Below are 16,919 nucleotides of genomic sequence, written 5' to 3'. Positions count from 1 at the left end.
TAAAACAACATATAAAAGAATAAATCCTGTGCAAATATGCAGAAATGTAATAAAATCCTATGAGTAGCAGCTGTTTTAACAAGATATATCAAAAGAACACCATTTAATAAAACCATGTGGACAAAAATAATAATAACATATAGAATAATAATTTGGAGCAATTGCTTATCAAAGAAAATAAAATATGGTGGGAAGTTGCTACATTAGAAAGGTATCTGGCCAATCATTTAATCCCAAGGGGACTCAAAATTAATAAAAGGGCTAGCTTCTCTACATCTACAGAACAATTCAAGGAAAAATGGGATAATATCATTAAGGATTGTTCTCTTAGATTAATAGAATTAATTATTGAGGGGAGAAGAAGAGAACTCCGTAAATTTGAGGAGGAAATTAATACATGCAAAATTCTGACTACTCCCTTTATCAATTCACTATATTATAAAGAAAAAGAAACGATTATTGAAGATAGATTGGGGAGATCAGAACAAATTCTTATTAAAAGGAAATGTAATAAATATATTAGACATGAAGGAAGCAGAATTGGAAATAAATAGAAATGTCAATAATTCAAAAATAGAGAAAGAAGTACAGAAACCTCCTTTAAGGTTTAATCAAATAAAAGAAAGTAATTCTCAAACTCAAACCTTCAAGCATAGGAGAGAAAGATGGGTTAATCCAATTGAAAATAATCAAAACTCCCAAAATATGCATGGAATGGGTAGAATTAGGAATATTCCACAATGGAAGAATTCTGGATCCAATTATAGAAGGAATGATCGACATAATGAATATCCACAAAAAGAAAGACATTGGGAGGATACAAAATTTAAAAATAGTGAAAGGACTAATCGGCATAACGAATATCCCCCAGAAAAAAGGCCTTGGGAGGACATGAGGTCTAAAAATAACAGATTCCACACGTTGGAACATGAAAGTCTTTTGTCCTCTTCTTTTTTAGAGCTAACAAGGAGACCATCCAAGTGGAGATAAAAGGTCCCTTTAGAGGGTCAAGGGGGGGAAAAATTAAAAAGGAAAGAAAAAAGTGTTATAATAAGAAAAAGATCACGACTTATAAAAATAAACAGCGAAATAAAGAGGGAGAAGGTACATTAGGCGGACAGTCAGAAAAAGAAGGAATTCCTTGTGAAAAAGCAGAAGAACTTGAGAAAACTAAAATCTTTAATTTAAGTACTCATGTTCTGTTGGAAGAGGAAAGGTCAGTATTGGAAAAAGGGTTACAATTCGCACCTTCAACTCGAATCAACCAGTTTGAAATTTTTATTGATGTCGAGAAATTTCTGAGAAAACTTACCTTAAAAAAGTTTTTCAAATTACAAAAAGAAAGAGAAACTAATGAGGAAGTTCAGGCTTTGACTCCCTTTAAACCGAAATCAACCTTTTTTCCCTCTCATTTGAAGGGCTGTTTCATTGAAACTTTTAGTAGCCTTGTGAGAGTGGATTTAGAGAAATTAGATTAAAAAAAGTTCAAACAAAATATCACTAGAAAAGAAAGGGAAGGTTTGAAAACCTTGGTGGAAGATAAAAATTTAGTTATTAAACCCACCGATAAGGGGGGGGGGTTGTCCTACTTAACACATACAAAAAATTACGGGCCGATCCAACAAAAAGAACTATGGCATTGTTGAAAGAACTTCTGGTGAAATATAAATGAAAAAATATTTTAACAGAGGCGGAGTTCAAATTTCTGTGGGTTGAACATCCCATCATTCCAACCTTATATATTTTACCAAAAATACATAAGTGTAAAGAAAGACCACCAGGGAGACCCATTATTTCAGGTGTGGAGTCATTAACCTCCAATCTGTCTCAATACATAGATTTCAATCTACAGCCTTATGTCTCTTTAAACATTTCCCATTTGAAAGATATGGGGGATGTGTTAGAGATATTAAAAACTATAAAATGGGAGGAAGATTATTTTCTAGTAACTGCCGATGTGAATTCGCTTTACACTATTATTGACCATTATCAAGGTATGGAGGCAGTAAGAAGTGTTTTAGCGAATTCATCGATGAATACAGTTTTACAGGAATTTCTTATTGAAAGTATAGGTTTTATCCTTTTTAATAATTTTTTTGTATTTAAGGATGAATTTTATATACAGAAGAGAGGCACAGCCATGGGCACCAGGTTCGCCCCAAGCTATGCCAACATTTTCATGGGGGCATGGGAACGGGACTATATATGGAATGAGAACCCGTTCCGGGCGAACATGGTGTCCTGGCATAGATATATAGATGATGTATTTTTTATATGGAAGGGTGATCGAACCATTTTAGATTCTTTTTGTGAATTTTTAAACAAAAATGACAGAAACATTAAATTAGAATTTGATATTAGTAAGGAAAAGGTAAACTTTTTAGATCTTACTATTTTTATTGATGGTGAACAATTGAAAACAAGGAATTTTATAAAACCTACTGATTCAAGAAATTATATAAATAGAAATAGTTGTCACCATGAGAATTGGTTAGACACTATACCAATGGGACAGTTTAAAAGGTTAAAGAAGAATTGTTCTGATCAAAGTACATTTTTATCACAAGCCACAGAGATGAAAAAGTGTTTTAAGGCCTGTGGTTATAATGAGGAAAAAATCAATGCCTCACTTGAAATAGTAACAAATCTAGAAAGAGAAACATGTATGAAAAAGATTGAAAAAGAGAAAAGGAATGATGAAAGATTCAAGTGGTCTTTCACAACCAACTATTCTTCCCAATATCAACAAGTAAGAAAAATAATGAGAAAACACTGGCCAATATTAAAAAAGGACCCTATAATCGGAGAAGAATTTCCGGACAATCCAATATGCATCTTCAGGAGGGCCCCAAATTTAAAGTCTAAATTGGTTAGGAGTTTACATCCCACATCACCAAGACATACCAATGTTATTTCGGAAGGTTTTTTTAGATGTGGGACTTGTATTGGTTGTAAGAATATTAAAAATACATTTGGTAATAAAAAAACTGAGGTGATAATTAATAATAAGGAACACAAGATTAAGGATTTCCTGACCTGTCATTCTTTTAATGTTATTTACTGCATAGAATGCACATGTAACAAATTCTATATAGGTCGTACAAGTAGACCTTTAAAAACCAGAATTGGGGAACATCTGCGGAATATACGGAAGGGCATTGAGACCCATGCCCTTTCTAATCACTTTAGGGAAATGCATAATTGTGATACAAGCCACATAAAGAATTTTTATGGGCTTAAGAAAGTGAAAGCGGATATAAGAGGGAGTGATATAGCACAAAAACTAGCTAGAAAAGAAATGCAAATGATACATAATTTTAAAACTCTTAAACCCATAGGACTCAATAAGGATTTTGAGATTAAATGGTTTTTATAAGATTTTATTATATTTTTGCATATCTGCACAGGTTTTTATTCGATTCATCATTCTAAATGTTATTATTATTTTTGTCCACATGGTTTTATTAAATGGTGTTCTTTTGATATATCTTGTTAAAACCGCTGCTACTCATAGGATTTTATTACATTTCTGCATATTTGCACAGGATTTATTCTTTTATATGTTGTTTTAAAAGTTATTAATTTTATATTTCTTGTTTCATTTTGTATTTTAAATGGGTCTTCCGATAAAAATCTCTGCAAAAATGGCCGCCGCTAATAAGAAGGATGCTGACTCCCTATTGAATTAAGTCCATTGAATCTCTAATGCACAGTCAGTAACACAGGAAGTCCGGGAACAGGTGACCGGAAGTGACACGACGAGCATGAAAGAGAGACTCGGAACACAGACCTGTGGTCAAGATGGGTGCCGATTTACATCACCTGAGGTTACATCAACCGGCTTTAACTGTGGACAGAGATGGAGTGGAGGGAGCGGCTCTCTTAACATGGAAACCATACCTTTAGTCTGGCAAGTTGATCCATGTCTGGCAATAGGTTTAGCTTATGCCTATTAGGCGGGGTATATATATCGGAAGGCTTTGCATGTCTCCTCATACCTTGAAAAAAGATACAATAGTATCGAAACGCGTTGGTGGAGGAGCTGAGTGAGGACTTTTTTGGACACTTCCCAGTTGGTCCGTCTAACAACTACCGGGGACGCCTGAGATTTCGGACTTATGCTTTGTTGTCTATTGATTGGGTAGACCAATTCATCTGTATTACACTATTTTTGGAATTATTTCTCTCTTTACATATACAACGTTGGAGATTGTGTTTATTAAAAGAAAAACCATTTATTCGGAAGAGAACTACAAGTTTTAATACATGCTGTTCTGTCTACTTTTTATAGTAGACCATCCCTAATGGTAGGAGTCTGAAAAAAGAAGGGGGTCATTGTGATATAAAAGAGATCTTAAATGTATTGCACTATGAAATTTCTTCTGTTTTTTTTTTGAGGTCTAGTTTATCTTTAAGCGCCTGAGGATTATTGTTGGTAATATTTTTTCAAAATACATTATTATACTATTAGATATCAGCACCACTCTCTGCAGTAATAACAGACCACGTCATTGTTATATAGGGGATACATTTTATGTATATCAGTCATACACAGAGAAGATAAATACATTATTATACTATTAGATATCAGCACCACTCTCTGCAGTAATAACAGACCACGTCATTGTTATATAGGGATACATTTTATGTATATCAGTCATACACGGAGAAGATAAATACATTATTATACTATTAGATATCAGCACCACTCTCTGCAGTAATAACAGACCACGTCATTGTTATATAGGGGATACATTTTATGTATATCAGTCATACTCGGAGAAGATAAAATACATTATTAGTCTATTAGATATCAGCACCACTCTCTGCAGTAATAACAGACCACGTCGTTGTTATATAGGGGATACATTTTATGTATATCAGTCATACACAGAGAAGATAAATACATTATTATACTATTAGATATCAGCACCACTCTCTACAGTAATAACAGACCACATCATTGTTATATAGAGGATACATTTTATGTATATCAGTCATACACAGAGAAGATAAATACATTATTATACTATTATATATCAGCACCACTCTCTACAGTAATAACAGACCACATCATTGTTATATAGAGGATACATTTTATGTATATCAGTCATACACAGAGAAGATAAATACATTATTATACTATTAGATATCAGCACCACTCTCTGCAGTAATAACAGACCACGTCATTGTTATATAGGGGATACATTTTATGTATATCAGTCATACACGGAGAAGATAAAATACATTATTATTTTTGAAAATAGATATTATTATGGAAACTTATGGGTTGAATACAGCTTTTTGCTGTTGTGGAAAAATGGTTACGCACAAAAGTATTTCTTGATAGTGGCTTTCTTTTCACTTGTAGTTTAATTAAAAATATATTTACCTATTTTGGGGAGATTATTTTAGGAGAAATAAGGAAACTAATGGTGTTTTCTTGAAATAAAACAAGGTAATAATTGTGTGAGTTCTCCATAAATAATACAAAGCAGAGACAATTATTGTCACCACCACAAATCTACACTGCTGCTGTCTCCTAACAACACTACAAGATCCATCCCACAGACCTTCACAGACTATGTGATATAATGTGTATAGTGCTGAAGAGCGGCGCTGCCAAGGTGGTCACTGGTGAGGGTACATAGACTATGTGATATAATGTGTATAGTGCTGAAGAGCGGCGCTGCCAAGGTGGTCACTGGTGAGGGTACATAGACTATGTGATATAATGTGTATAGTGCTGAAGAGCGGTGCTGCCAAGGTGGTCACTGGTGAGGGTACATAGACTATGTGATATGTGTATAGTGCTGAAGAGCGGCACTGCCAAGGTGGTCACTGGTGAGGGTACATAGACTATGTGATATAATGTGTATAGTGCTGAAGAGCGGTGCTGCCAAGGTGGTCACTGGTGAGGGTACATAGACTATGTGATGTATATTATGGTGTTACAGATAATGACTGTAACTGTACCTTCCTTATATATATTACTCATCCCGAGGTCATTATTCCCCATTTCTCTCCCATGGATGGATTATACTGATCAGCGTGTGCTCGTCACACATACATGTAATATATAAGAGGATCCAACTATGTGTAGTGTTTTATGCTGATCACAGCTCAGTTCTTCATTTGGGGTATTGTACAGGTGACGCGTATCACCCCCAAGGTGCAAATTATAATGTGCGCCGTGCTCACTCTAAAGCAACAGATATATCATCTAAAGATCCCTTAAGAAGTGATATAAGTGATGGCGTACCTCACACTGACAGTAGTGACACCAAACATGTATGTGTGTCTATGCAAATGGGAGATGGAAATCACATGTGTACAGTACTCACCACTATGCATACTCTGCCTCTCATATAAAGGTATCATTAGCTGGTATAAGTAATGTTACTGGTATTAGTAGTCAGTGATGATGGCGTGCCTCACTTACACTGACAGTAGTGACACCAAACATGTATGTCTATGCAAATGGGAGATGGAAATCACATGTGTACTGTACTCACCACTATGCATACTCTGCCTCTTATATACAGGTATCATTAGCTGGTATAAGTAATGTTACTGGTATTAGCAGTCAGTGATGATGACGTACCTCACTTACACTGACAGTAGTGACACCAAACATGTATGTGTGTCTATGCAAATGGGAGATGGAAATCACATGTGTACAGTACTCACCACTATGCATACTCTGCCTCTCATATACAGGTATCATTAGCTGGTATAAGTAATGTTACTGGTATTAGCAGTCAGTGATGATGGCGTACCTCACTTACACTGACAGCAGTGACACCAAACATGTATGTGTGTCTATGCAAATAGGAGATGGAAATCACATGTGTACAGTACTCACCACTATGCATACTCTGCCTCTCATATAAAGGTTTCTTTTTGTCGAACAAATAGATTTCATCTTTGTTTAAAAACAGGTTTTTATTAAACCAAATGTAATACAAAAGTGCATGGATATACGTGACACATTATATATAAACAAAATGTATTACAATGTGGGTCTCATACTCCCCCTGGAGTGAGGTGACCAGTGATGATGTTAGAAATCACTTATATCAGTTTCAAGCCCAGTTTCAAGAAACCAGGTGGTGCAAACAAGGGTCTTATCTCCTTCCAGTGTATCTGTATGCAGCTCCACCAGGCACTACCTCCTACAGCCAATGCGTACAGATATTATATCTCTTTATCAAGGCATGGAGGTTACCTTCCAAAGTGCCCATTTTTATATTTACAGTTTTCCTTTTAAAATGGTGTCACTTCCTGTTCCGGCACTGCAGTCCGGAAGTGGAGGTCCATCTTAATGTATAAAATAAGCATCATCAGGGGTGTGGGACAGTAGTGGCTTCTATCATAGTTCCATGCCAACAGTAAAGCATCCTGAGACAATTCATGTGTGGGGTTGCTGCTCAGCCCAGGGAATGGGCTCACTCACAATTTTGCCTAAGAACACAGCCATGAATAAAGAGTGGTAACAAAACATCCTCCAAGAGCAACTTCTCCCAACCATCCAAGAACAGTTTGGTGACGATCAATGCCTTTTCCAGCATGATAGAGCACCTTGCCATAAGGCAACAGTGATAACTAAGTGGCTCGGGGAATAAAACATCAAAATTTTAGGTCCATGGCCAGGAAACTCCAGACTTTAATCCTATTGAGAACTTGTGGTCAATCCTCAAGAGGCAGGTGGACAAACAAAAACTCACAAACTCTGACAAACTCCAAGCATTCGAAAATAGTTATGCTGCGCTTCTATGTTTAAAAGCAGCTCAAATATTATAAGATATACTGAAAAATAGAATGGTACTGAGCGCTAGAGAAAAAAAATTAATAGAGAGAGGGATGTACATATAGAGAAGGGATTAAGGTGCCCAAAAGAAAGGGAAAGAGAAATAAAATAATAAATATATAAGTCAATCAAAAACTAAATAAAAATAAAATTAAATATAAGAATTGAAATAAAAACAGAAATAAATAAAAAAATCAATAAATGTAAAAATTATATGTAAAGAATGAGTGTCAGTGAATATGAAAACAATATGAATCTGCTATTAATAGAATTGAAGCAATTTAAAAACCATTAGCTTGCACTAAATAGTGCTAATGTATTTTTACAGCCTTTTGGCAATGTGAGGAGTGGGTTCCGGGAGAGGGGTAGGCAGTCCTGTTAGTGACAAGAGTTACAGGTAAGCACTGTCCCTATCTTACCCTATTCTGGGGCTCTCTTCTTGTTGCGGCAGTCTCCGGTTGGTGAGCTGAGCACGTGGCGCCGCGCCTCTTGACGTCAGACGCCGTGCGGCCGCCGACTGCGGGGGTCCTCCGATCTTCACTAGCTCCGGCTAGTACCTCCGCCTGTTCTCCCAGCAATGAAACTATTACATCCTTTGAATCATGTGACATCTCTGATAGGCTCCTAGCCCGGCTAGACCTCTGAACAGCAGACTGGCAGCAAAACATGGAACACTGCTCAGATATTGCTCACTTCATTGCACGCTATCAGGCCTCAGGCTGCGTAGGGAATCACAGTGAATAATTTATGCCGGAGCTAGTGAAGATCGGAGAACCCCCGCAGTCGGCGGCCGCACGGCGTCTGACGTCATCAAGAGGCGCAGCTTTTTTTTTATTTCAATTCTTATAATTTAATTTTATTTTGATTTAGTTTTTGATTTACTTATATATTTATTTTATTTCTCTTTCCCTTTCTTTTGGGCACTTTAATCCCTTCTCTATATGTACATCCCTCTCTCTATTAATTTTTTTTCTCTAGCGCTCAGTACCATTCTATTTTTCAGTAAACTCCTAGCATTGATTAGGCAAGAATGGGCGGCCATCAGTCAGAATGTGGCCCAGAAGTTGATTGACAGCATGCCAGGACGAATTGCAGAGGTCTTGTAAAAGAAGGATCAACACTGCAAATATTGACTCTTTGCATAAACGTAATGTAATTCTCAATAAAAGCCTTTGTAATATTACTTCAGTATACCATAGTAACATCTGACAGTATACCATAGTAACATCTGACATAAAGGTCTAATAACACTGAAGCAGCAAACTTTGTAAAAACCAATACTTGTGTCATTCTCAAAACTATTGGCAATGGCTGTACTGTAGCTTAGTACTGACAACTGCTGTGAGCATGCGCATACTGTAGCTTCGAGTACTGACAACCGCTGTGAGCATGCGCATACTGTAACTTACAGTACTGACAACCGCTGTGAGCATGCGCATACTGTAGCTTACAGTACTGACAACCGCTGTGAGCATGCACATACTGTAGCTTATAGTACTGACAACTGCTGTGAGCATGCACATACTGTAGCTTAGAGTACTGACAATCGCTGTGAGCAGGCACATACTGTAGCTTAGAGTACTGTCAACCGCTGTGAGCAGGCACATACCATAGCTTAAAGTGCTGACAACCGCTGTGAGCATGCGCATACCGTAGCTTACAGTGCTGACAACCGCTGTGAGTATGCGCATACCGTAGCTTAGAGTACTGTCAACCGCTGTGAGCAGGCACATACCGTAGCTTACAGTACTGACAACCGCTGTGAGCATGCGCATACCGTAGCTTACAGTACTGACAACCGCTGTGAGCATGCGCACACTGTAGCTTACAGTACTGACAACCGCTGTGAGCATGCGCATAGCATAGCTTACAGTACTGACAACCGCTGTGAGCATGCGCATACCGTAGCTTACAGTACTGACAACCGCTGTGAGCATGCACATACCATAGCTTAGAGTACTGTCAACCGCTGTGAGCATGCACATACCGTAGCTTACAGTACTAACAACCGCTGTGAGCATGCACATACCGTAGCTTACAGTACTGACAACCGCTGTGAACATGCGCATACTGTAGCTTACAGTACTGACAACCGCTGTGAGCATGCACATAGCATAGCTTACAGTACTGACAACCGCTGTGAGCATGCATACTGTAGCTTAGAGTACTGTCAACCGCTGTGAGCATGCACATACTGTAGCTTACAGTACTGACAACCGCTGTGAGCATGCACATACTGTAGCTTAGAGTACTGACAACTGCTGTGAGCAGGCACATACTGTAGCTTAGAGTACTGTCAACCGCTGTGAGCAGGCGCATACTGTAGCTTATAGTGCTGACCACTGTGAGCATGCACATACTGTAGCTTAGAGTCCTGTCAACCGCTGTGAGCAGGCACATACTGTAGCTTAGAGTAGTCAACCGCTGTGAGCATGCACATACTGTAGCTTATAGTACTGACAACCGCTGTGAGCATGCACATACTGTAGCTTAGAGTACTGTCAACCGCTGTGAGCATGCACATACCGTAGCTTAGAGTACTGACAACCGCTGTGAGCAGGCACATACTGTAGCTTAGAGTACTGATAACCGCTGTGAGCATGCGCATACTGTGACATGCATCCTGCATTGTGCGTCATACACTCCTGTAAAATGGCTGCCAGAGGCAATTTACTGCAGCTGAGCTGCTCATCCAGGTTAAATGGCGGGACTAGCCTATCACCAGCATGCGGGGTATTACGGGCCCACTGGTACGTACTGTACCTGTAGTTCACCTGTAAAATAAATATTACAATATACACAGCACACACACCGTGATAGTAACATTTTATTACAGCATACATGCACATTCACACTCATACTCACCTACTGTACAGTAAGTATCCCCTGCTCCATGTAGAAATCAAGGATACCTGTAAATAAAAATCCATACTTACCTACTCCAATGCATGGATCACGTCCTCTTCCTTCCAAAGTACAGTAGGCATCCGAGATGACCCGGACCACTAACCAAATGATGGCTCAGTGGCAGAATTTCACTATATTTATCCCGGTACTGAGTGCTCATTGGCTGAGAGAGACGAGCCTTCCACCTCTCAGCCAATGAGCGATTCCCCCAATTGTCTTCCATGGTGAGAACCACTAAGGTGCATCTGAACCCCTGAACTCCAACACCTGTGGGTGCATCTGAAAAATGATTACAATGATGGATACAAATGGCCGACATGGTCAAAAGGTTGACACAAAAATGGTCGAGACATGATAATTTTTTTTAAGGGTTTGGATTAGGTTTAGGGTTAATTCATCTCAGTGAAAGCTGTGCATGCGCCTGACCCGTCTGAACCCCTGACACTGAGGGTGCATCTGAAACCCGATACTCGAGCCCCTGCACGCCATAACTGTATGGGTGTGTCATTGCAGGGTGTCGGGGAGCTGTGGAGCTATGTAGTGCCATCAATACAGTCCTGCAACATTATTGAACAGGAAATCATGTTATTATTGAAAACTGAGGTTGCGTTTGAGTCCGTTAACCCCAACACCAGTAGGTGCGAGTGGATGCATCTGAAACACAATTACAATGATGGGTACAAATGGCCGACATGGTCAAAAGGTCGACACCAAAATGGTTGGCACAAAACGCTGTTGGTGCATCTAAGACCTCTTAGAGTTCAGAACCCCAAAACCAGAAGGTTATGACTGTTTCCATAAAGATACTGTATCTATACATATACTACTGCTGATAATAACCCCGTGGCACATGGTCTAGACCAGTATATCACATCCTTAATATATCATACACACTGACATACAGCACACACACACTGACATACTCACCCTGCTGCAGAAGAGCCGGCTCCCGACGCTGGATGCAGAAGACAGCGCTGCAGAAGATAAGTAATTAAGGACTAATTAAGTTAATTGGAAACTTCCCATTGCTTAATTAGTCCTAAGGGGAGTGCCGCTGGGGTGCCAGAGCAAGTCCCCCTGACTTGTCCTAAAATTAAGGTGCGAGAATAAAAACCTCCCGGCATGAGAAAAAAACCTGCATCTAATTGTATATCAAATACTGTATCCCGCACCTGCACCTAATTGTATAGCAAATACTGTATCCCGCACCTGCAGGGGAACCTCACAGGTGCAGGATTTCTGATAGTCTCGCACCAAATTGAATATACCCCTAATAGTGGCATTATCAGTATATGACTAATTCATCTATAATCAAGTGCATAGATGCAGATATCACCATTATTTTTATAATGTTTTCTGTGTGCACTAGTCTCTGTTAATATACTGTATGAGCCACGCTGTAATTTTAATTTAAACCAATAAAAGGTATGTATTATTATATAAACCCTCCCCCTTCACTTTCCCCTTACCAAAGGTATTTTCTTTTCTCTCTCCCTTATATACAGTATATACACTAGGGGGCACCTCCTTTCACTGGGATCGGTATGATTTACCGCCGTCCGCATGGCAGAGGTGAAGATCCCGACTGCTAATTAGGTAAGTACCGCTAACCTAATTCCCTACCCTAACCCTCCTTTAGGTGTGCCTAACCTCCCCCCAAGTGCCTAACCCTAACCTCCCCCCCAAGTGCCTAACCCTATCCCCCCTCTAAGTGCCTAAACCTAACCCCCCCTTCCACGCTGCCTAAACCTAAGCCTCCCGGGGGGGTGCCTAACCCTAACCCCCCTTCCCTAACCCTAAGTCCCCCCGGGAGGCCCTAACCTAACCCCCCCCGTGGCTGTCCTCACCCGGCGTAGGTAAAATGACTGGTGTCGGGATTTCGATGCCTGTCATTAGACTCGTCGGGACGCCGGCTGTCGGCATTTAGACCATCGGCATCCCAATTGCATACCCTTTCACCCACCCAACCCAAGTCTGTGTGATCTTTTGAACCAGATCTCCTGTGCAATTGAACTCCTCATCTTCCCCTTCCCTACATGTGTATAGATTGTTATCTCCAAGCACTACTGTCCCCGGCCAATCAAATTCTTTTAGGCATGACCCTGGTAATCAATACCCAGGTCGCACCTTTCAAACTTGAGGCGGGTCTTTGACCCGGGTTGCAAGTGCTGGGAAAAACCCTGTTAGGGACCATGGTTGCGGACCTGGGACTGTCAACCTTGGTCAGACCTTTAACACGCATGCCAGACCCTGGTCGATGCGCGTTCACATGGAACACCTGGGTTTTTGGCTTATGTGTGAAAGGGGTATTAGACATTGAACAATGGAGAGAGTTTATGAGAATATGACTAGAATGTCTCCCCTATAAGTCTACTTATATAAACTTTATCTATCCCCCCTCCCACACGGGGAGAGTTCCTGGAGTAGAGATATAGGAGGCTACAGGGGAGATGGGGAAGCTGTGTCATTATGGCACAAGCTTGTCATTGCCTTTCTCATCCTCTTCCCTCCAGCATACAGATGTAGTCATTACTAATTCTTCTTTCCATTATTCCATCAGGAGAGTGAGATGTCTACTACTGTGTATAGATATTACCTTTATCGGCAGACTGCAGATGCCGCACCCTGTATATAAACTAGGGGTGTGCACCGTCCACTTTTTGTGTTTTGGATCTGGATCTTTCTTCGTCTTTTGGATCTGGATTGGTTTTGCCAAAACCACCCTTTTGTGTTTTGGGTTCTGTATCTGTATTTAAAAAAAAAAAAAAAAAGCATAAAAACAGCTAAAATCGCAGAATTTGTGGGTTTTTCTGCTCCTATGCTATTATTAATCTCAATAACATTAATTTCCACTCATTTTCAGTCTATTCTGAACACCTCACAATATTGTTTTTAGTCCAAAAGGTTGCACCGAGGTAGCTGGATGACTATGCTAAGCGACACGAGTGGGCGGCACAAACACGTGACCCATCTAGGAGTGACACTGCAGTGGCAAGACAGGATGGCAGTTTGAAAAACTAGGCCCCAAACAGTACATAATGCAAAGAAAAAAAAGAGGTGCAATATGGAATTGTCCTTGGGCCCTTCCACCCACCCTTATGTTGTATAAACAGGACATGCACACTTTAACAAACCAATCATTTCAGCGCCAGGGTCTGCCACACGACTGTGGCTGAAATGATTGGTACGTTTGGGCCCCCACAAAAGCTGGCAATGAATCTGTCCCTGCACAAACTGTCTCTACGGAGACAAGATGTCGTCCTCATCCACCGATTCCTCACCCTCTTCAGTGTTGTGTACATCCTCATCCTCACAGAGTATTAATTCATCCCCGCTGGAATTCACCACCACAGGTCCCTCTGTACGTTCTGGAGGCTGGTCTCCCTGGAAGAGTTGATAATTCATTTTTATGAACATCATCTCCACATTTTGTGGAAGCAACCTCCTACGCCTTTCGCTGACAAGGTTCCCGGCTGCACTAAACACTCTTTCAGAGTACACACTGGAGGGGGGCAACTCAGGTAAAATAGAGCCAGTTTGTACAGGGGCCTCCAAATTGCCTCATTTTCCTGCCAGTACAAGTACGGACTGTCTGACATGCCTACTTGGATGCTGTCACCGATGTAATCCTCCACCATTCTGTCAATGGTGACAGTATCATATGCAGTGACAGTAGACATGTCAGAAATTGTTGCCAGGTCCTTCAGTCCGGACCATATGTCCAAACTTGGTCCTGCCTGCCCTGCATCACTGCCAGCGGGTTGCTTAGGATACCTAAGTTGTTTCCTGGCAGCCCCAGTTGCGGGAGAAAATGAAGGAGCTGTTGACGTGTCACGTTCCGCTCCAGCTGACAGTGTTTTCACCAGCAGGTCTTTGCACCTCTGCAGGCTTGTGTCGGCCAGAAAGAGAGACACCACATAGGCTTTAAACCTAGGATCGAGCACGGTGGCCAAAATGTAGTGGTTTGATTTCAACAGATTGACCACCCTGGAATCCTGGAAAAGCGAATGAAGGGCTTCATCCACAAGTCCCACATGCCGAGTGGAATCGCTCCGTCTTAGCTCCTCCTTCACTTTCTCCAGCTGCTGCTGCTGCAAAAGTCTGATGAGGGGAATGACCTGACTCAAGCTGGCAGTGTCTGTACTGACTTCACGTGTGGCAAGTTCAAAGGGCTGGAGAACCTTGCACAACAGGGAAATCATTCTCCATTGCGCTTGAGTCAGGTGCATACCCCCTCCTTTGCCTACGTCATAGGTGGATGTATAGGCTTGAATGACCTTTTGCTGCTCCTCCATCCTCTGAAGCGTATAGAGGGTTGAGTTCCACCGCGTCACAACCTCTTGCATCAGGTGAAGGCGGGGCAGATTCAAGAGTGTTTGCTGGCGCTCCAGTCTTTGGCACGCAGTCGCTGAATGGCGAAAGTGGCCAGAAATTTTTCGGGTCACCCAAACCGTCTCTTGCACCACCAAATTTATTGTGTGAGCAAAACATGGGACGTGCTGGAATTTGCCCAGATGTAATACCCACACAATATTGGTGGCATTGTCAGATATTACAAATCCCCAGGAGAGTCTAAGTGGGGTAAGCCACTGGGCGATGATTTCCCTCAGTTTCTCTAAGAGGTTGTCGGTGGTGTGCCTCTTACTGAAACCGGTGATACACAGCGTAGCTTGCCTTGGAACGAGCTGGCATTTCTGAGAAGCTGCTACTGGTGACGCTGCTGTTGTTGCTGCGCAAGGTGATACATCTACCCAGTGGGCTGCCACAGTCATATAGTCCTTAGTCTGCCCTGTTCCACTTGTCCACATGTCCGTGGTTAAGTGGACATTGGGTACAACCGCATTTTTTAGGTCACTGAGGACACTTTTTCTGACGTTTCTGTACAGTCTCGGTATCGCCTGCCTAGTGAAGTGGAATCTAGACGGAATTTGGTACCGGAGACACACTACCTCCATCAGTTGTCTAAATCCCACTGCACTAATGGTGGATACCGGACACACGTCTAACACCAACATAAAAGTCAAGGCCTCAGTTACCCGTTTTGCTTCAGGATGACTGCTGTTGTACTTCATCCTCCTCGCTAAGGACTGTTGGAGGGTCAATTGTTCATCATCCCAGAGAGGAAGTAGGAATGACTCCCAGCAGCAACAGCAATGCAGGATCCTCCAGAAGAATCCCGGATATGAGAGTCAGTCATGCCAGTGACATGGCCTGCAGGACTACTTCCGATCCTGACTAAGGAGGAAATTGATGAGGAGGGAGTTGACGGTGTGGTTTGCAGGCACTTGGATACAACAGGACGAAGGGATTTAGGTGTCCCTGGACAGCTTACGGTCTTAGCCAAAATTTCTGAACTTGACACTAACTTTTTATGAACGCGCTGCAGGTGACTTATAATGGAGGATGTTCCTAGGTGGTTAACGTCCCTACCCCTACTTATTTCACCTTTACATATGGTACATATGGCAAGACAGTTGTTGTCCGGATTTGGATAGAAATATTGCCAGACCAAAGAGGTGGAATGTTTGGTCTTCTGCCCAGGCATGACCATGATGGGCTTTTTCATCCCACGGACAACAACTGTCTCCCCTGGAGCCTGATTTAACAAACCACATCACCATCAGAATCCTCCTCGCCAACTTCCTCCTCAGCGCCAGCTACACCAGTATCCTCATCCTGTTGTACTTCAACAGTGACATCTTCAATTTGCATATCAGCAAGTGGACTGTGTGTGCTCCTTTCAGCACTTGCAGAGGGCGTGCAAATGGTGGAAAGAGCCACCTCTTCCGGTCCAGTGCTGGGAAGGTCAGGCATTGCAACCGCCACCACACTTTTTCTCTCCTTGGGGATTTGTAATATCTTCTTAGAACGCAGTTCTTCGCTGTGCTTTTGCCAGCTTAACTTGTTTGATTTTTGTAGCGGAAGGAGGGCTTCCATCGTCATGTGAAGCTGAACCACTAGTCATGAACATAGGGAAAGACCTTAGCCGTTCCTTGCCACTCCGTGTCGTAAATGGCATATTGGCAAGTTTACGTTTCTCCTCAGATGATTTAAATGTTTTTTTAAGGTCATTTTCCTGAACTTTGTCATTTGGGATTTTATATGCCCTCTACTATGACATTGGGCATCGACCTTGGCAGACGACGTTGATGGCATTTTATCATCTATGTCATGACTAGTGGCAGCGGCTTCAGCACTAGGA

The 16,919-nt window shown here is 41.3% G+C and overlaps 2 protein-coding genes across 2 annotated transcripts in view; one reads left to right on the top strand and one right to left on the bottom strand.

Annotated features, from left to right (window-relative positions):
* LOC148473809 (uncharacterized) overlaps nucleotides 1–16,919 on the top strand; it is a 285,177-nt gene that overhangs the window by 22,126 nt on the left and 246,132 nt on the right. The gene's annotated exons all lie outside the window — the stretch shown is intronic.
* LOC148473812 (uncharacterized) overlaps nucleotides 2,627–16,919 on the bottom strand; it is a 34,753-nt gene continuing 20,460 nt past the window's right edge. The window contains exon 5 of the mRNA XM_088459404.1: nucleotides 2,627–2,647. Within this exon, the coding sequence (XP_088315530.1) occupies nucleotides 2,627–2,647 (21 nt within the window). The remainder of the gene's footprint in view (nucleotides 2,648–16,919) is intronic.

The sequence above is a fragment of the Taudactylus pleione genome, unplaced genomic scaffold, assembly GCF_031769625.1.
Source record: "Taudactylus pleione unplaced genomic scaffold, aTauple2 ptg000910l, whole genome shotgun sequence".
Lineage (NCBI taxonomy): Eukaryota > Metazoa > Chordata > Amphibia > Anura > Myobatrachidae > Taudactylus > Taudactylus pleione.
This window is presented reverse-complemented; position numbering and strand designations above follow the sequence as displayed.